Source organism: Mastomys coucha, unplaced genomic scaffold (genome assembly GCF_008632895.1).
Source record: "Mastomys coucha isolate ucsf_1 unplaced genomic scaffold, UCSF_Mcou_1 pScaffold4, whole genome shotgun sequence".
Classification (NCBI taxonomy): Eukaryota; Metazoa; Chordata; class Mammalia; order Rodentia; family Muridae; genus Mastomys; species Mastomys coucha.
In genome coordinates this window covers 47,068,584-47,089,658 of record NW_022196910.1, presented here as the reverse complement: position 1 = coordinate 47,089,658, position 21,075 = coordinate 47,068,584, and the positions used below count along the sequence as shown (strand labels likewise).

At 41.5% G+C, this 21,075-nt stretch overlaps 1 protein-coding gene across 22 annotated transcripts in view; it reads right to left on the bottom strand.

The window, feature by feature from the left end:
• The window catches only part of Grip1 (glutamate receptor interacting protein 1), a 648,195-nt gene that overhangs the window by 77,314 nt on the left and 549,806 nt on the right, over positions 1 to 21,075 (bottom strand). For 21 of the 22 annotated variants that reach the window (XR_004112745.1, XR_004112746.1, XM_031349335.1 and 18 more), the window contains 3 exons: positions 14,124 to 14,310; positions 13,393 to 13,538; positions 1,020 to 1,100 (listed from right to left, as the gene is read on the bottom strand). Coding sequence is in view for 20 of the 22 variants with exons in the window: in XM_031349335.1 (XP_031205195.1) it covers positions 1,020 to 1,100; positions 13,393 to 13,538; positions 14,124 to 14,310 (414 nt within the window). In the remaining 2 variants the exon portion in view is untranslated. Of the gene's footprint in view, positions 1 to 1,019; positions 1,101 to 13,392; positions 13,539 to 14,123; positions 14,311 to 20,689; positions 21,052 to 21,075 lie in introns of those variants that run through there. The other variant, XM_031349344.1, reaches the window with a different exon arrangement.

The window sequence follows — 21,075 nt, the reverse complement described above, 5'->3', positions numbered from 1 at the left end:
AAAAAAAAAAACTTGATTCCTGGAGAGGATGAAATTAAGCCTATCTATATTCTATACTTTTTATTTTGGTTTGGTTATCCAGACCAGGTATCATGAGTAACTCAGGAATTTACTTAAAGACATTGTTTGAGACTTACAAAATGGATTACAGATACATAGTAGACTCAAAGAGAGCCCTAGGAATATATAAAAGTATTTTTGAATTAGATTATTGTTTCTTGTCTTCATTAGTCAACAGTACAGGACTCAAAAACTATAGAGAACCCATTTGTATATTTCTGTTCATCTAATTATTCATCTAATAATTTATATACTGGCATGTGAGAAATAGAGAAAGCTTGCTGTGCAGCATACAGAGTACATAGATGTTACTTTACTTAAGACTTAGCCCTATACTTCATAGAAATCTTGCTTGCATTTATAAACTACGTTTTCTTTTCCCCCTCTCTCCTCTTCTCTGTCTGTCTGTCTGTCTGTCTGTCTGTCTGTCTCTGTATATGCACGTGCAAGTTTGTACACATGCCAGTGAAAGCCAGAGGTAGACACCAGATGTCCTCTAAATTACTTTCTACATTTTTTTGAGACAGAATCACTCAATGAAGTTGGAGTTCACTGATCTAGCCAGACTTTCTGGACAGCAAGTCTGAGAGCTCCTCCTGTCTCACCCTCCTCAGCACCGAGATTATGAATGTGTGCTTTTGGGCCCAGCTCTTTCCATGGATGCTTGGGCTATTTACTCAGATCCTAACATTACAAGCACTTGACCAACTAGGCTCTCTTCTGAGCCTTCACATCCATTTTACAGATAGAAAGACACAACAACAGAGAGAACTTGAAGCATCTTGTTCATCTTACGAGGCTATCAGGTGCTGGCTGTGCACCTGGCTCCAAAGCTTCATATGGTAACTGTGAAACTGGTGAAGAAAATGTAAAACATTCACCATGTCTGTAAACCCACTATAGACAGATTCTACAGCATCTTTGAACCCTATGTTTCAGGAGAAGCCCATTCTACTTACAACTGATGGTTATTCCAAGTTCCACACTGTGCTTCTTAGGCAGTTTTACATGAAATGTTCCACTACTTGGGATGACAGACTCTGTAATTTCAAAACAGAAAAAAAGTGTTTAGAGAACGCAGAGGACACTGGATATTGAGTAGCCTTTGAAATTCAAACATTTCTATCCTGGAAATGGATGGAGTCACTAAGACTCAGGAAGTTCTAACTTAAACATTTCATTGCAGCAGGGAGGCTCCTTTAGACTCAGAGGTAAACAACTCACAAGTCCCAGAAAGTCCCTAAAGCTTATAAGACTTCAAAGACTTTTAAACTGTAAGAACTTCTTGGGACAGAGGAGGCCGATCAGAGCTGTTGAGCTGTGTAGATATTGTAAAGTGAGATCCAGTGTTACAACTTGCATGAGATGCTATCATGCTGGGGTAGGCTTTTCAGTGATCAGCTGTTTTTGAGTTGTCCATTCTCCTGTAAGTAACACTCTTACTCCCACTGGTAATCCCTATAGATTCATTAGTAGATCGTTGTTGGCTCTGTCGCTGGTGCTCTCTCTGGAATCTGTAACTGTGACTTTCTGAGGCCATTAGGATCTCTACTTTAACTCCCAGGTGACTGTGATGTTGGCATTCTTGCCTCCGATCTGTGCCTTTCTGATTGAGACCTTCAGCACCTCCACTGCTTTCACTCTCTGACAGCTGCACTTTTCACATCCCCACCTCAGATCTCTAGCTGGCAGTCAATCAGAGGCTCTTCTTTCAACAACTGTTATTTCCTGTCTGAGTAGGACTACTTTGCATGACATATAATTCCTTGTCAATCCCGTGGGATGAATCCAGCCACATCCCTAGACAAGCACCCCTCATCCAAGACCCTTGTAACAGTATGGAGAGTAAAGGAGAAAGCAGAAGAGGAGGATTGTGGGGTGAGCAAACTAACCTGCTCTTACTGCTTCATGAATTTCACCAGAGCCTAACTCACCCTCCAATAGGCGAAGATCTAACTACGAAGGCTGGGATGCAGGTGGAACCATTGAGCCCTCAGGCACCTAGTCCCACTGTTCACTGTGTGTGTAACACATTTTGCACAAATGCACAGCAGAGGCAGAAATTAGGACTGGGCTCACAGAAGAAAGTTAAGAATCCTCCTTTTTCATTCTGCATTAAATTGTTCTTGGCCCTTTGTCCTTTCCCTTGAGAAGTTTAAGCAGTAAACTTTTTACAAGTCCAGAATCTGATCTTCCAATTTGGAAGGTTCACTGCAGAGTGTTAAACTAGAGAACACAATAAAGATTTGATTTCCCTCAGCCCTTCCAGGCTGCTAGAGAGGCACCTGTAAAAGAAGAGCCCCAAATTGCCCATCCGTTTCAGTGGCATAACACAGTCTTTCCTCCCAGCATCCTACTTGCCCTGTTCTGGCTTCAGAGGGGTGAACGAATCTGCTGACATTTGTAGTTCTTCTCAGTCTTTGAAAATCTCTGTGGGGCCAGGCCAGAGTCACAGACTGACCTAATGTATCTGCCTTCAGTTCTTCTCAATGGAGACTTGGAAGTACCAGGAAGTGAACCTGCATACGTTTGCTTATTTATCCATTAAGAATTTGCATGTTTCCCATTTTTTGATGTTAAAGTAAAGAATCAAATCTGCCTCTAGGTAGAGATAATCCTTCACCCCCTGCTTATGATTTAATTCACTCTCTCAGGTCAAAGACCTATCTAGGGGACTACCTCTAGGAAGGTAGACTCAAGTAAAGATAAAAATAATATACTTTGCCTTCCCAGAATTCCCGCTGTCTAGTACAACCCTTGTGAGCCGTTCTGGAGTTTAGATTAGCCTGCCTTCATTTCTGTGATAATATAAAGGCCTAACTATTCACCTTTCTTCTCTTTTTCTTTTGTATGTGAGCCAGAGCCTAAGTAGGCCTTTCTACTGCTTAATGCTTTAGGCTTTCTTATTCATTTTCTAAAAGGTCTTTTCTCACCATGTGACTGACTACCTGATACTGGGCAGCAAATGTCCATGTCAACATATCTTCTCTGTCAATGTCCACTTCAACATATCTTCTCTGTCAATGTCCATGTCAACATGTCCTCTCCATTCTCCCCATTCCATTATAGGAACTGCAAGATAATCTAGCTTGCTGGCTCTGAGGGTTTTTTTTTTTAAACTCTAATCAATTGTGTTCTCCCCTTTTATTCTATTTATTTTTTCATTAAGGAGACCAAGAACCCCAAGAGGGAACCTTATTCCCCAGTACCAGATGTTAACACTGAGAAGATGCCCTGAGATTTTAGGTGACATTTCTTTCTTCGTTTTGAATCCTTCAATCAGCCTAGAATCTGAGCCGCTCCTGCCCTCCTAGACAGACAGCATCTCAAACAAAACTTGAGCCAGACATAATTATTCCAGTCAAGCACTAGACTTCAAAAAGACCAGCTAATTTTAATACACAGAGGCAGAAAGAGAAATGAAATAGGTTATAATTTTGGTGTTTTACTTTCTGATGACAGGTCTGTCTATACATATCATAATTATTTCCCAAATATTTCTCCTCTACTTACCTCCCCTCCATTCCTTTGCCAAGCCCTAATCATTCACCATTCTCAAAACAGAAGATACTTTCTCTCCATCTCCTAAGAAACCATTTAAGAATCTGGAGTTAAGAAGAAAAGTGGGAGTGGCAGATTTGGAAGGGGATGTGTTTGATCCAGTTGCACCAAAACTGGTCTGCAGAAAGAAACAAGAAATAAAGCAGTGTGCAAATGGAGTAAACAGGGTCTCGAAGAGTGCCAAGCTTAGGCACATCGGATTAAAGTCTATCTGGACTGCAAAGGGACATGCTTCCAGAAAATTCCCCTTTCTGCAGAAACCTGCTGGGGCGCATTTCCATTGCAGTAACTGAAAGATATAAATACTGGTGCCACAGGGAAGATGGTATGGGAGCAACAGGAATCTACCATCCGACTGCTCACAGGCATAGCCAGAATGCAAGTATTTAATTGCTTCGATAAAGCCAACAAGCTTCAATAAAGCTCTCCACAAGAGAGCACGGAGCATCATTATTTGAGGACCCACCTCCTATAAGTGTGGCTGTTTTCAATCCTCCATTTTAAGAAGACTTCTCTGAAAAAACAGAGAGGAGGTACATTGTGCGTGTTTATATTTCTGCCTCTTTGTATGCATGTAACTCCCACAAAGGAGGTCTAGAATCACAGAGCCCAGAATCACAGACTGAAAATAGTTGCTATCGAAACCTGTTGGTTTTATAACAGTTTTAACTTTTACATTTATTTATTTGCATGGTGTTGCCCCCCACCCGTGTGTGTGTGTGTGTGTGTGTGTGTGTGTGTGTGTGTGTGAAAGGCATAGTACATGTGTGAAAGTCAGAAGACAACTTGTGGGAGTTGGCTTTCTTCTTCCACCATGGACGCTCTGAATATTCACCTCAGGCTTGGCAGCAGGCACCTTTATCCACTGAACCATCTGCCTTGCTTGCTTTTATAAAATTTTACTGCACGGAAATTTGACCATGATTAACACTGCTAATGACATTAGAGGAGATATGCCTTCCTGGAAAACAGTAATGAATCACTTTTGACTGCACGTGATTTGAGGAAATCGCAACGGCAAATAGGTATCAGCTAATAAATCTCTTTGATCAAGCTGTGGCTTCGTTTTCATCTTTACATGCCAGTGTGATATATTTTATATTTAGTATTTCCCCCTATATAATTATTTGGTTGTTAAAGCAAAGGCATATTTAATTTGGAGTTCATAAACAAATATTTACTAATGAGGAGAAGGTTCTATTATTTGGACAAACAACAGGTTTAGTGTCAGTGGATACAATTCTGCAAACAAATGATGTTTATTTTGTGAGACCCTTGTGATTACTTTGCACTTCCTTGGTTTTGCTCCATCTTTGTTAAAACTATAATTAAAAACGCATCTGGGTAAAGGAGTTTCCTTCTTTCCCATTGGTCTGCTTTTCTGCCTGAAGCATTCACTGTCGGCGCAGTAAGATAACCACCACATCCTAATTTATCAGCTTGGGCACCCCTGTGAGGAATGTAAATGCTTAACTCTTCCTGCCTCAGATGGAGCACTGGGCTCCAGTCGACAGTGAACAACACTCCACACGTCTTGTACTGAGACTACTTTCCAGAGCCAATTACCTCCAGAGTTGTAGTGGGAATGTTAAGGTCTTGTGGTAGTCACCATATAGATCATCATTTAAAAGAGCTGAATGGGAGAAAATGGAAGATGGGTTGTAAATTCATAAAATCATGTGTATGGGAAAGGATTCCAATAAAAGAACATGAATGGCTTAAAGATCAGTTTGGCAGAGTGATAGCGTCGAGCATCTTCAACTTCAAATGCCTTTCTGTTAAACCAACCAAGGCATTATTTGCACAGCAGCCAGTGCTTGTTTAAAGAGACATATTTAGGCAAGAGCCTGAATTCTACCCTTCTATCCATCCATCCATCTATCATTTAAAATATTTATTAAATAGAGATAGCTGATCACTGAGAGCCAAGGGCTGGAACATTCATCTTGATACATAAAATATTCTGAGCAGAACTCTGGACATGTGTGGCTTACATCCAGGCAATTAGGCACAAATCCAGAAGGCCAGGCCAGGCTTGACATAGCCTGCATCCACATATTCCATATCTGGGTCCTAAGTTCTTAAATGAGAAAAGGAATTTTTTTTTCTGATTCTAAAAGTTTTCAGTAGTGATTCCTGTGTATCAGGGATGATTACCTGAAGTGCTTTCCTGAGGGTTTGAATGCTACACCCTGTATCTATCAGGAGAATAGTGGCATCAATTAGTGATGTTTGCCATGAACATAGGCAGACAGGATAACAGATAGGAACACATTGTTTTTTTCCTGAGCCTAGTGTAGATGACCTAGAATATCGATTTTTGTGACCTTTATTAAGGCAAGTTGGGAACTGAATAAAGTATGCCTAATAGATACAGTTCCTACTTTTCTGGGAGCTCAGAGTTAAGATATTAAAGTATTAAATCAACAAATATTAAAAATATATGTATGCATATTAAGGATTCATGAGCCACTAAACAAATTTCTGTGATATACAAAATAACATAGATCTATAATGTGAGCAAATATTTAGATACTGTGATAGTGTTTACAAAGATAGCCAAACTGTGCTGGCCATTGCTCTGCTGAGTACCCTGTGATACTTGACACAACCTTCTCCCTGCATCCTAGGTGCAGGAAGCCCGCTCTCATGGTTTGTTTTTTTTCGAATTCAATTAAATATTTATTGAACAAATGCAGAATAAATGAACCAGACCGTTTTAACCTGAAGATACATTAACCACCTCAAATCTTCAAGGGCTGCCATCTTTCCCCGCTGATTCCGCCAAGCCCGTTCCCTTGGCTGTGGTTTCGCTGGATAGTAGGTAGGGACAGTGGGAATCTCGTTCATCCATTCATGCGCGTCACTAATTAGATGACGAGGCATTTGGCTACCTTAAGAGTGTCATAGTTACTCCCACTGTTTACCCACGCTTCGTTGAATTTCTTCACTTTGACATTCAGAGCACCGGGCAGAAATCACACCACATCAACATCTGCCACAGGCCTTCACGAGCTCTAATGGTTTTTTGGTGGCCATCTCTAATACCTCTTCTAATAATTTTGTTTAGCAAAATTTTAACCCAAGAGGCAGTTATGCAATAGAGGGAAAGTGGGCCTTGAGTCAATAGATTAGGAGTCTAGCATTCTCTTTCCTACAACCTAGAGTTTCCCTACCAGAACCTCAGTTTTCACTTTCAAACATAAAATGGAGGTATAGTATGGTAATAATTCATTTATTACTAACTTCCTACCTCAATTATTAAGTATACTCTGAGGCCACTGGACTGCCTTCTCGTTTGATGACCAAACCTCTGCCAACTGATTTGAACAAGGCCTTTCTACCCAAGTCTTGCTTGGACACAGGAATCAGAAGGTACACACTTTAGAAAAGATGGGACATTAGATATATGAGAAAGGCAGATTGTAGGAGAAAGCAGCCCCAAGACATCAGGAGCCCCAGGGAGAGTGGATTCAAAACCACTTCTGATTGGAACAGAAATTCATAACCAAGTCTTCTCATGAAGCCACATGTATTTCATTAATTCCTCCCTTCACTGACTCACAGAGAGCAGACTGAGGCCTTTCTGTACTGTAAGTACCATTTGCATGCTAGACATGCATTTGTAACCCAAAACCACAAAATCCCTGATGTCATTAATTTTTCTGCTGAAAATAAACATCAATACAAAATAATACCAGAGTTCTGGATTTAGAAGAATCATAAACATAGGCACAAGGAGAAGACTTTTATGAACGAAAGCCTACATACATGTCTTAAGCAAAAATCCAGGCATGTAAGAGCACTGGGTGTGGCTGCTGCAAAGATGTGCTGTGAACTGTGATGGGTACCACATGGCACCCATCCTAAAAGCTTTCTCTGAGCCAATGGTGCTTTCTTGTACTTCTTTCCCCACTTCCCAGATCTCATCCCCATTCTGAATTACTTCAGCAGCTCCACTGCCTGGAATTCTGCCTGCCCATTTCTGAAATCCTGAATTCTAACATGCCATTTTGTTTTGGCCTCAGACTCCTAACCATCACCTCTCTTCTGTGCTTTCTCTGACTATACACACTTCTTCCTTGAGATGCCCACTTCTTTTAAATCCCACCCCTCTCATTCCATCTGGCCAATCCTTTACTGATTCCCACCAGACATCAACTTAGATTACTCTTTGACTATAGGCTGCCGTAGTTAGGAGTGTAACCTTGGGAGTCGGCCTGTTTCTGTTAACATGCCAGCTCTAGCACTGACTCTGTGCCCTAATTTTCTAGCGACATTACAATAGTAATCTCTGCCAGTGCCATCATATTGATTAAATGATCTATGATGCACAGTGCTTGACTATGCAGCAGGCTAGAACATAGGCACTCTCACATGGTGAAAGTCTCTGTACCAGCTTCAAAGCTCATCATCTAATCTCCTAGCAACAACCCGAACCTCCTTGACTGAAGCCCTTCTGCTGAGCTTTCTCTGCAAGTCTCAAACTCTGGCATGATTTGATAATCCATTTCTCTGCTTTTATTCTTTGGTAGTTGATATGCCATAAAACCAACAAAACCAGGGCTAGAGAGTTGGTTCAATGGTTAAGAGCACTTGTCTTTGCAAAGGTCTCAGGTTTGATTCCTAGCACCCACATGGAGGCCCACTGTCTCTTCAGGTACCAGGCATACATGCAGGGAAAATACTCATATGCACAAATAAAATATCTAACAAGACAAAACAAAGCACAACAATAAACTGGGCGTGGTGGCGTATGCCTTTAATCCCAGCACTTGGGAGGCAGAGGCAGGTGGATTTCTGAGTTCGAGACCAGCCTGGTCTACAGAGTGAGTCCAGGACAGCCAGGGCTACACAGAGAAACCCTATCTCGAAAAAACCAAAATAAAATAAAATAAAATAAATCATAAAAAAATAATAAAAGTAAAACAAAAAAATCTTTTAAAAAAAAACCAAAATATAACAATAAAATCAAAATGCACCAACCAACAAAAGAACAATAGAACCCTACTTTACCATGAGAATTGAGAGCGATAAACACAAACAATGCAGACAGGGCCTTGGTGGTTTGAATATTATTAAAAGGTGTGGCCTAAAATCTACCAAGATGAACTCTCAATGCTGAACATCTATGCTCCAAATGCCAGGGCACCCATATTCATAAAAGAAACTTTACTAAACCTCAAAGCATATGTCGCGCCCCACACAATAATAGTGGGAGACTTTAACACCCCACTCTCAGCAATGGACAGACCATGGAAACAGAAACTAACCAGAGACACTGTTCATAAACAGAAGTTATGAACAGATATGAATAAATATCTGTTATGGATCTAACAGATAATTGTAGAACGTTTTATCCTAAAGCAAAAGAATATACCTTCTTCTCAGCACCTCACCTTACCTTTTCCAAAAATGACCATATAATTGGTCACAAAATGGGCCTCAACAGATACAAGAAGATTGAAATAGTCCCATGCACTCTATCAGATCACTACGGACTAAGAATGGTCTTAAATACCAACAAAAACAGTGGAAAACACACATATACATGGAAGCTGAAAAACAATCTACTCAATGATTACTTGGTCAAGGAAGAAATAAAGAAAGAAATTAGAGGCTTTTTAGAATTTAATGAAAATGAAGACACAAGATAACAAAACTTATAGGACACAATGAAAGCAGCGCTAAGAGGAAAACTCATAGCTCTAAATGCCTCCAAAAAGGAACTGGAGAGAGCACTAGCAGCTTGACAGCACACCTGAAAGCTCTAGAAGAAAAAGAAGCAAATACACCCAAGAGGAGTAGATGGCAGGCAATGATCAAACTCAGGGCTGAAATCAACCAAATAGAAACAAAAAGATCTATACAAAAATCAACAAAATTAGGATCTGGTTCTTTGAGAAAATCAACAAGACAGATCAACCCTTAGCCAGACTAACCAGAGGGCACAGAGACAATATCCATATTAATAAAATCAGAAATGAAAAGGGAGACATAACAATGTAATATATCTTAAAATAATTATTCTGTTTGTTCAACATTAACAGTTGAAAATATTAAAATCATGTTCTATAAACATCATGGAAATATTGATAATTTTTCTCACTGTGTTTGAAATTAGCATTTTCTTAATGTTTAACTTCAAAGAGTTTTTGCTATTTTGAAATTTTTAAAATATACTTATTGATAAAATAAGTAACACTGATAATCTTTTTTAAGTAAACTGATTGTTATACACAGATATATAATACATTTTAAATACTCTCCCACTATGTCAGGTGGTATCATATAAGGGCTTTTAAATATATTTCTTAATGATTCATTTTTAATATTTTTTGCTCTCTTATTATGCTTAATTCTCAAAGAATATTTTGGGAATATTTTGTATGTTTTGAAACAATTTAGTATTCAACATTAGATATAGAATCCTCAGTTATGGATAGTATTATATTCTCATTAATAATATTTTTAGGGTTTGAAAAGATATGAATGTAAAAGTTGAACAAATTTCTTATATTCTATTTGATTCTCAAAATAATATTAATATGATGAATAAAAATGCATTTAATAAAAAATTTACAAAAAAATAAAAAGTGTGGTCTTCTTGGAGGAAGTGTGTGACTGTGGGGTTAGGCTGTGAGACCCTCTTCTTAGCTACTTGGACCTGAGTCTTCTCCTGGTTCCCTTAGGAACAAAATGTAGAACTCTCAGCTCCAGCGCCATGCCTGCCTGGATGCTGCCATGCTTCCCGCCTTGATGATAATGGACTGAGCCTCTGAGCCTTTAAGCCAGCCCCAAGTAAATGTTGTCCTTTGTGAGAGTTGCCTTGGTCATGGTATCGCCTCTCAGCAATGAAACCCTAACTAATGACTTCAACAATTATTGACCCACTGGCCATTTCTTGATCTTTCTTTCTAACCAGATACCCTCTTCATTCCCCCATCCCAGGATCCAAGAGGAGATTCCAACACTTCTCTAGGTACTTCTGCCATATTCTGATAGCCAAACAACCCTGCAAGACCCTCCTCTTTCAGCCATCTTTTTCTTCTCTGATTGGTTGTGAGCTCTTCCAGAAAATACATTGGTCCTTCCTATTTTCTCTTCCCATGACTTGAACACAGCAGCATCTAGTGCAGTAATTGTGCCCAGTGGTTTTCTTCTGGGTGAGAACATACGTGGGCTGGTAGATTCCCTCTCATGTTATCAGTGGACCTGGTACCTTGTATCTAAAATAGAACTCTTTCTGCTGTCTCCAGATGACCCTCTTCTAAGGGTTCTTCTTGTAACCATCACCTTCTGCCTCTCATTTGTTCATCCTCATGCTGTAAGAGCCATTACATGATGAAGACGCAGGCAAGTTTTGAATTTTACCTTGTTACCATCTCTAGCCAGCCACTGACATTCCCCATCTGTTCTGATGCTACAATCTCCAAATTGTTTCTTCTGTCTCTTCTGTCTGCCTTCCACATTTAAGAAGGCTTTCCCAAACATAACTCAGATTATCTCATTCTCCTGCCAAAATGTCCCCTGGCTTCAGCACACTTGGGACCCAATAGAAATTCTCTATCAGGATGCTGCACATCTGTCAGACTCTGACATTTTCAAGCCCTTCCTGAAAACACAAACTCAACCCCTGGTCTTCCTCCCTCCCTATGTACCCCAGCAGCCATTGCTCCTCTGGCTCAGCTTGTTCATGCTCACTGCTCCCTGTCTGGAAGACTGTTCTTTCTGGCCCTTGCCTTGCTTATGCCTTCATCTCACATTAATCTCTGCTTGAATGTCACTTCCTAAGAGACTCATCCTATGAAATAACTCTCCAGTCCTCCTATGATTCTTTATTCGGCTTTATTTCCCTCAGAGAACTTGCAGTCATAAGCTCATGCTAATAGCATTTGAAATTAAATTTGTTTCCCTTAAAAGTTATATGATGATAGAAATGTTTTTCTTTCCTGCCTGCTATTTCATTTACACTGTTCAAGACAGTCACAACAGCATGTATTTGTTGGCATATGATCCCTGTTTCTAAAGGCATGCCTCTAGTGATTGGTCAAAGGTTGTGGACATGTAGTGGTCACACTTTGCTGTGTGAAGACCAACCTTCCATCCTCTGTCCCTCCCTTTTGTCTTTCTTCAGTGGTGCTGGGTATCACATCCAGGGCCATAGTGCATGCTAGGCAAGCTTTGTATGACTGAGCTACAGCTAATAAGTTTCTTAAATGGGAATTTGCATTAAATTCTAAACTCTGTTAGCTACTGTTTGGGAATCTCTCCAAGACCAAAATTTCATTAGACTCCTCCTCTGAGACTAAGACATGTCCTTAACCTAAGATCCAAGAACTTTCCTGGAAGGCAGGCTACAAGAGAGAATAATGATAGAAGTGGGGAGAAAGAAAAAAAATACCCCATGTTTTTTGTGTAAAACTTAGATTTACGTCTGTCTATTTATCATCTATCTATCTATCTATCTATCTATCTATCTATCTATCTACCTACCTACCTACCTATTCTATCTAACTACTATATATCAGTCATCTGTCTGTCTGTCTGTCTGTCTGTCTGTTTGTCTGCTTCCCTGTTGACCTATCCTGTATAACATGGAAACAGAGGGGTCTATTTGAGATGGGAATGAGACAGGATAACAAGAAATAGGAAGGGTAGTGGGGAGTGATTACAAGCAAAATCTATGTATGAAGATGGAATAAGAAACCTATTATCTTATATACTAACCAAAAATGAGCAAAATAATAAAGTAGAATTCCTCAGGATCACTTTAGCCAACATCTATACCCCCTTCTCTGCCTCTGTCACCTAAGGTTTCTTTTACTATTTTTTTACCTACAGGCTCTCTGCTCACTCATCTTGCTCATTAGTCACATGGCCTTCCTAATCCTCCCTGTCTGTATTTAGAGATGATTTTGCTCATCCTCTTGACCCTAGAGAAACAATCCTGGAGTCCTCCTTGTCATTCCTCATGAGTGTCAGGGGTAATTCTCTTTAATCCCAAAGACCAAGCATTTACCTATAGGACTTGTATCCATTCCCCTACTGGACTTGTATCCATTCTCCTACTGGACTTGTATCCATTCACCTATAGGACTTGTATCCATTCCCCTACTGGACTTGCATCCATTCTCCTACTGGACTTGTATCCATTCACCTATAGGACTTGTATCCATTCCCCTACTGGACTTGTATCCATTCACCTAATAGACTTGTATCCATTTACCTATAGGACTTGTATCCATTCCCCTAAAGGACTTGTATCCATTCCCCTAAAGGACTTGTATCCATTCCCCTACTGGACTTGTATCCATTCACCTATAGGACTTGTATCCATTCCCCTACTGGACTTGTATCCATTCACCTAATAGACTTGTATCCATTCCATTTGCTTACTGGACTTATATCCATTTGCCTCATGAGTTTTCACTGATCCCTGTCTGACTCTCACGTGTTCTCTGCAGCAGGAAGTCACACAGGGTGTTCTTGTTTCTGAATCTAAAGAATCTAGTTTCTCTAGCATAAAGCAGCAAAGCCAGAAAGAATAAAGGTGATGTAAAGATTTTTCAGTTGTTCCTGTGTGGACACTTTAATGAATAATACAAACAATTCAAATTGACACCATAAGCGTCTTAAACAAAACTTGTTGTGTGTGTGTGTGTGTGTGTGTGTGTGTGTGTGCGCATGTATATGTCTTTCTGCCACATAGCTGACTGTCGAATGTTGCTGTCTCCTGACTCTATCACTGACTCGAAGCTCAGATTTTACCTGCAACATCAAACTCGATTTCCAGTGTGACTTTGCTTGTGATGGAAGAGTCTCGGAGGAGCTGATTGGCTTCCTCAAAGGAGCTGTCTTCTGTTGGGATTCCGTTAATGGCCATGACTCTGTCTCCAATCTGTAGCACACCGCATCTAGTTCAGAACCACATGTGAGAGGCAGTAGTTAGAGGACACAATCATGGGGTTATACTTGTCAACCTGCCTCATTTAATCTTTGCAAAATAGCACAACCATTTGATCCCATTGAGCTGATGCTATTGGCAACCATGTTAGGTCAACTGCAATGCCCTGAACTCTTGAGCCCCATAGTTACAACTGTGGGCAAGGGGGTTCTTAAATATCCCAGAGACTTAATAATTCATAGCTATGATGGCATGATAATCTGACCAGAATGAACAGATAGTAAAGATGAATGTACATTCCTGCAATGCAGAGACATAACTTCAGTTGAACTTAGGCCATTTTTTGAATAGATTTGTCTCCTTTATAATTAATACAACCTCTAGTTTTCCAATGGACAAAATCTGCTAAATAAAATCACCTACGTTCATAATTCTTCCGAAACTTGATCAAGAACATAAAGTTTTATCAGAATGGAGAGTTCATTACATTTTGCCTTTCCTGCACTGAGCTCTGTTCCATAATTTATTAGTTACTCATAAAGAGCTGGTGTCAGGAAGACAGGGCAGAAAAGCTTCTGGGGAAAGAGTACCTCACCTCTCGGCTGGGCTGTCAGCTTCAATATAGGAAATCAGAGGCGGGGAGGAGAGTGTCTCTGTGGCAAACACGCTGCCCTGCAGTTGGATTCCGAAGCCTGTGACAGGATCAGCTGTCAGCACAACCTCTGTGGTTTCAGTGTGAACGACTTGTCCAGCCAATCCCACAGTGCTGGAGGCTAAAGACACTAGAGAAACAACAGAAAGAAAAGGACTGTAGGTTCAAGCAGGTGTCAGCGTTTCTGAAATGGAAGATGTCTAAAGAGAAGCTTGTCTGCTGTAGAGGGAGTTTAAATGCTGGTCTTACAGCAAAAAAAGTTGGGTTCCAGCTGGACAGGGTAAATGCATCTCCCAGTTTGTTATGCTGGAGTCAGGACCAGGGTAGCCACTCCATGCCCCAGAGACTGGGAAGGGACTGTGAAAGGAGGATAGGCTGGGGCAGAGTGTCACATAGCCTGGACTGTACAAATGAGCATCAACTGAGGAAGATCTTGGGGCAGGACTTTCCATCTCCGTGTGTCTGTATTCTCTCTGCAAGGGGAACCGGAATGGTGTCTCTGAGTTTCCCCACCTCAACCACATGTGACTGTGAACAAGGCAACCTTCTGTTTTAAGGAAACAGTCTCTGTAACCCTAGGGATGATGAGGCTGTGCTGGTCCCCAATCTTTCTCCAGTACTGAGTGGGCATGGTCAGTCATTCAAATTTCATATTTTGTTTCTCTATGTTTTGTTCTGGCTTTGCCTCCCCAGTGTTGATCTTGAAAGGACCACTCCATTTCTAGATGCCTTTCTTTGCTTTGTTCACAAGATTTGGCCTCTTGTATTTGAACACACTGCCTGCAAGGGCTCTGTGCTTTTGGGTTCCAGGGGAGGAATGGGAGAGAAAGTTGCTCACACCCTGAACATCTTTCTGAGAGCACAGCAGGAGTAGGGTCTCTCCCTACCAGGCTTGGACCTACTAAACTCTGTAGAGATAAAGGTTAAATCATCATAAAGCCAGTTGGGCATCTGTTTCCCTGCCAGAGAATGGGCTTCTCAGAGTGACTTGCAGTCTGCTAATCTAGCTGCTATTCGTGGGAAGCCCTGCCCCTGAGCCTTCAGCACTTCCTGCTTGCCCTTTTCCCTCCCCTCACCTCCTGAATGGAGCTATATAACATAGCCCCACCATTCAATAAATGAGGTGACCTCTAGACCAGTCTCTGGGGGGGGGGGGTCATTCATACCAGCCATACTCATTACCACCATTCATGCTGCCTGAGACCTGCTCCCCATCTTCTCTGTACCCTGGGACTGCAGGTGCAACAATGCTGATAGAGGGCAGGGACCCATGGTGCTGAAATATCACTTTGTCCAAAACGGGTCTTTTAGTTTCCTACTTTAATTGAGGCCCTTTCTAACCCTCCTCCCACTGAAACCCATTCCCATTCTCCTACATGGACAGAGAGAGCTTCCTGATGCTCTCTCCTTACTCACAATGCTTTCCCTCATCACACTGCTATTTTAAATTCCACATTCGTTCCTTATTTCTGCAGCCTGATCTGTCTGCTTGCTTTCCTGGTTTCCCTAATTCCCGTTTCCTTGTTGATATCACGTCTTCAGTCTCCCATAATCTAACCCTAACCTCTAGCCTTCCCTGCCCTTATCATGGCGGCAACCTTCTAACGTACTGGCTTCATGGTTCTTCAGCTCTCTCAGTGTCCTTTACCAGCAAATCCATCCTCTTTCAGCTGCGTCAATGCAGCCCATGGCTGCATCCCACCTTCCTTTAAAAGACCCCCCAAGACTTTAATATTCTCATCCTCCTTTTCAATCATAGCTGTATTAGTGACATTTCCCAGCTTCTACAGTCAAAGCATCTTGTCTATGGAATTTGTAGTTTGGTTTCCTGTTGCTTGTCTTGAAGCCTACTGCTTTTCATGCATTATTACATGCAATATTCCTCTTTAAACTATGGCCATAACTTTGTATTTTAAATACAAACAGAATAACACTGGCTGGCATAGGGATGGGAGATTCCAAAGTTCTCCGCTGCCCCAGGTGAGAGCCTGAGGCCTGTAGTTGTAAGCCCTCATCCCCCATTTGCCTTCCATTTCTCTCTTTTCTCTCCACTCTGTACTTGGAAGCCTTGGGACCACTTCAGTGAAGCATCTGTGACTATCAGAGATCCTTAAACATTGCACAATCCCCTAGGCTCTACACTTGGTATTCTCTGGTAATGCCCAGTCAACTCCCCTTCTGCTACTGAATTGTTGAAACCTGCCAGAAAAAGAGTCAGCTCTAAATTCTTATTATATTCCACTGGGCCCTAGAATCCTTCCAATTTTATTCCTTAAGGATCTATTTCAAATGCCTCCAATCTCATAAGGGGAAAATGGCATTTCTTATAAGAATGAAAAGATTCAACCATTTAATGAGCATTTCATAGATAAAATCACTCCCAACCTCTCCATCTCTGTTCCATCAACTGTCCTCTATTTTCTTCTCTCCTTCTTTTCCCATTTCAAGGATAATTCTTGCTTATGCTGCTTGTTTTGAATCTTTAGTCTCATGTAGTCAGACTTGTGTCAACACAGCTGAGGATAACCTTGAACTCCTGACCTTCTATGAGTTTCCACCACCCATATTATCACAACCTTTTTTGATTTTCTCTGCTTTCTAGCCAGAGATCCTATATCATTGGGATCCTACATCATTGAGAACCACTCCCTTGTTTCTTTTTCTAAACTCTCCCACCCACTCTCCTAGCTTTTCTGACCTTGCTCTGTAGAATTGTGCTGCATCTGACTCTGCTTCAAATTTGTCTTCTTTTACTCTTTGCTAAAACTGCTCTCACTGCTGCCTTTCTGATTGAAAAAAAAATCAATGGCCTCATTCCCTCCAACTCTATGCAGAGACTAGCTTTGGGAACATTGTAAATTGTCCCTTAAGTGTTGATGAAGATCTGATATTAATTTCTTACTGTATCAGCCCCAGGCTGTACCTTCTTCACCTTCTGGTACATGGAACAGATCTTCACCTCAGTTCTGTGCTCAGTGCTCGGATTCTTGCCCTCACTTACCCAAGCAACTTCTGTAGCATCCTCTCTCTGTGTCTTTGTATCTCTGTGTCTCTATCTGTCTGTCTCTGTCTGCCCCATGTCTGTTTGCCTCTCTCTCTGTCTATCCCTGTCTATGTCTGTCTCCCCCCCCTCATTTCAGTGATGAATTTTCTCACCACAAAGAAGTTCCTCATCTACAGACACATCTCAAAAGACTTCAAATTATTTTCTAAATTAGGGAAGTAATCTTGACTTTCTCATCGCTGCTCTTATGTTAAAGAAAAGATAATCCTGTTTCTTGTCTTGGTCTTGAAATTTTAACATGGCCTTTGACTTCTCATTGTTTCAAATTAGTCAATCGCCCAGTAACTTTTTCCACTTTTACTTTCAACCTAATTTGGGCTTTTATCTCAGCCATCCTAATATACACATATCTGGGTTCTTTAATGCTCAGGAATTCTCAGTTCTATCATGAAATGATGCCTTCTTTAATGAATTATGTTCCAATATCACTTGTTTTCCATTTGGAAGCCATACTTCATTTCAATGTATCTCATAGATTAATCAGCAGTCATTCTTCACCCAAACGTTTCTATCCTGGAGATCACTGGAACTGATAGAACTCGGGAGGATGGGGTGGACCATTTGATTAAGAGAGTTAATAAAACATTGAAGAAACAAAACCCTTATCCTTAACAGACCATTCTCCTTCTTCATCAGCTGAGTTACCGGCTAACAGAACCTTCACTGTATGTGGAAGTGGATGGAGTAGCCCTCACATCTGCTCTGTATAGGTGGTAGATAGCTTAAAATCCCAACATGTGACTTGGGGATAACACACTAACCCTAGACCGTAGTCTCTGCTATTGATGGCACAAGACCACTAGCAGATACCCTTTCTTATTGGAGAGAGAAAGGTCTCTGAAATTGACTTCCAGGGGATACAGAGATTGTTTGGGGGTAAAGAGTTTATAAGAAGAATTATTTTATTAACACACGGACAGACAGACAACAGCATAACAAAGTCTCTGAGCAGAGTTTCGATTACAGCATCACAGGCAGACAGCCTGGCCTGCGGCTCTGAGGACCAGGTTCCCTTTTTATAGCTTCCTGAGGAAGAGGGAAGACTTTGAAGTGGGATCCTGAAACCTGGTTTTCTGGTTTCCCAGCAGGAGGTGGGGAAGAGGGTAGGGATCAAGATGTGTGGCCACCTGTACCCCCTTGACATAAATCACCTCCCCAGGATAGAAAGCCAGGCACCTGAAAGTCTGCTGGCTAGAGGTTTGAGGGCTGCGCCTAGACTAGTGTCTGTAGGAGGGTCCGGGTTATGGCCAGTAGTGTGGATTGAGCAGCATTCTGTCTGGATGCTCTCTTCCCAGCCATCACCCAGAGGAGAACAGTGCAGGCATCATCTCTGTGGAAGGTTGCTTGAGCTCACCTTTACAGATTTCAACTGCAGGGTTCTGTCCAAACCTTTCAATAGGTTCACAAAAGTACTTTCCTTCATTTGAGATTTCAGATTGAAGCAGATATCTGAGACTACTTAACTAGAGCCAAAACGTATGTTTGAAGACTGGAGAGATGGCTGAAGGACCTGTTCTCTCATTCCAGCACCCATATAGGACAGTTCACGACTACCTTTAAGTCCATCCAGTTCTAGGGAACCTGACAACCTCTCTGGCTTCTGCCGGTACCTGCACATTTATTCATTCAGTCACACACACATGTACACATAAAATAATAAACAATCATATCTTAAAAGACCCTGTGTTTGAGTTACTCATCACCAGCAATAAAGAATAAGGAGACCCTGGGTGTGGTGGTTTGAATATGCTTGGCCAAAGAGTGGCACCGTTAGGAGGTGTGGCCTTATTGGAGGAAGTGTGTCACTGTGGGGTGGGCTTTGAGACCCTCCTCCTAGCCACCTAGAAGACAGTCTTCTCTTAATGGCCTTCAGATGAAGATATAGAACTTTCAGCTCCTCCTGCACCATGCCTGCCTGGATGCTGCTATGCTCCCACCTTGACGATAATGGACTGAACCTCGGAACCTGTAAGCCAACCCCAAGTAAATGTTGTCCTTATTAAGAGTTTCTTTGGTCATGGTGCCTGTTCACAGCAGTAAAACCCTAACTAAGACACTGGCTGTGGTGGTACAAGCCTTTAATCCTAGCACTAGAGAGACAGAGGCAGGTAGATCTTCTGAGTTCAAGGCCGGCCTGGTCTACAGAGGGAGTTCTAGGACAGCCAGGGCTACACAGAGAAACTCTCTTGAGCAACCGAGGAAGGAGGAGGAGGAGGGAGAGGAGGAGGGAGAAGAAGAGGAAGGAGAAGAGGAGGGGGAGGAGAAGAGGGGGGAGGAGGAGAGGAGAAAGGAGGAGGAGAAGGAAAAGGAGAAGGAGGAGAAGAAAGAGAAGCAGCAGCAGCAGCTAAGCCAGGCTATACAATAGTAGTAGTTGGGCTACATTAGAATAAATGATGAATTCCTCAAAGGAAGGACCTGCTGTATCTGTTTTCACTCAGAGAAGATGGCTGGGTCCATTTTTGTTTGATGTTTGGTAATATATCCAAAGAATAATTCCAGAAAAAACTGATCTGTAAGCTCCAACTAGAGACAGACTGAGGTGCTCCAAGCTTACTAGGCTATTTAACAAATACAAGTAAATTACAAATAATTTATGCATTATATATTGGTTTTGTAACTATAGAAAGTTATAGTTTATAGCTCAAATACATGATTAAATGAAACAACTTGTAATTTTTCAACTAATTATCAAAGTCTTTGACACACTGAGATCTGTCCTTTCAAAAGAAAACTTTCCTAGGCACTTAGGTTATGCACATATGCTAAATTATTAGAACAAATCACATTCAGACAAGGTAAATTATAGACTTAAGGATCAAAAGCCAAAAGAACACAAAAAGCAAGTTCTCTAACTTGGTACCGATTAGCCTGCTTCATCAGTTGGTTGGCCAGCAGAGGAAAGAAAAGAGCTTTCTGTAGTTGGAGATTCCTGTGTACAACCTTTAGTATGCATTCCAAGTTCCCTCCATTCTTCTGCATTTCCATTCACAAGGCTAGATCTGGTCACAGCTCTTCAGGTTTGCAGAATGTTTTAGCTATTTCGGTCTTTCCAAATATCAGGGTGGGTAGGAGAAGTCAAAGGTAGTTAACGGCCTTTAAACTTTTCGCTTTTGAACATTTATTTTTAATGTGCTAATAATTATAGAGGCTGCGAACTTTATTATCAGATAGGAAAAACATTTAAAAAGTTTAGAGGGAAAGAAAAAGCCTGAGGCTTTGTTAGGATAATGTGTTTCTGTTGTTTGATCCTCTCTTTGAGATTTCTGCCTCACTAAAAAATTGCAGGGTTGAGGGTAGCCCGCTGTGGACCCAACACATTGTGAGTCACATGACCCTGTCTGGAATGGGGTGGGGTGGAGGGTGATCAGTTCCTTCTCTACAGAGAGCTGGGGGTGGGGGTTGGGCAGCATCTAAGCTGCCTCCTTTCTGACTCCTGCCAGCTTACCAGGAGCTGTGTTTTTCTTCTGCCCTTTTCTTATGGGTGGACGGAAAGCCAGGTGAAAACTGTTCGATTTCTTCATCTCTTTCCTTTCAGCTCTTTTTGCTGTCATCTTCTCTAGAAGCAAGAGATGGTGACCAAAGGAATAAAGGGCATTCTGGGAATGCCTCCTGGCTGCTGCTGCTTGCTATTCTGTAGGTTCACTGGGAACGGGTGGGGTCTCCCCATTGGCTCTGTCGGCGGAGGCAGTAAGGGCAGAACTAGATGCAGTGTGCACTTATGCTGGTAGAAGCCATAGCCTTGGTTGCTTTGGAAGGGCCAGTCCTGGTGGTGGGAGGGGCCCAAAACATTCCAGAAACAGGACTAAGTTTCCTCTGTGACATAGGTTGGAA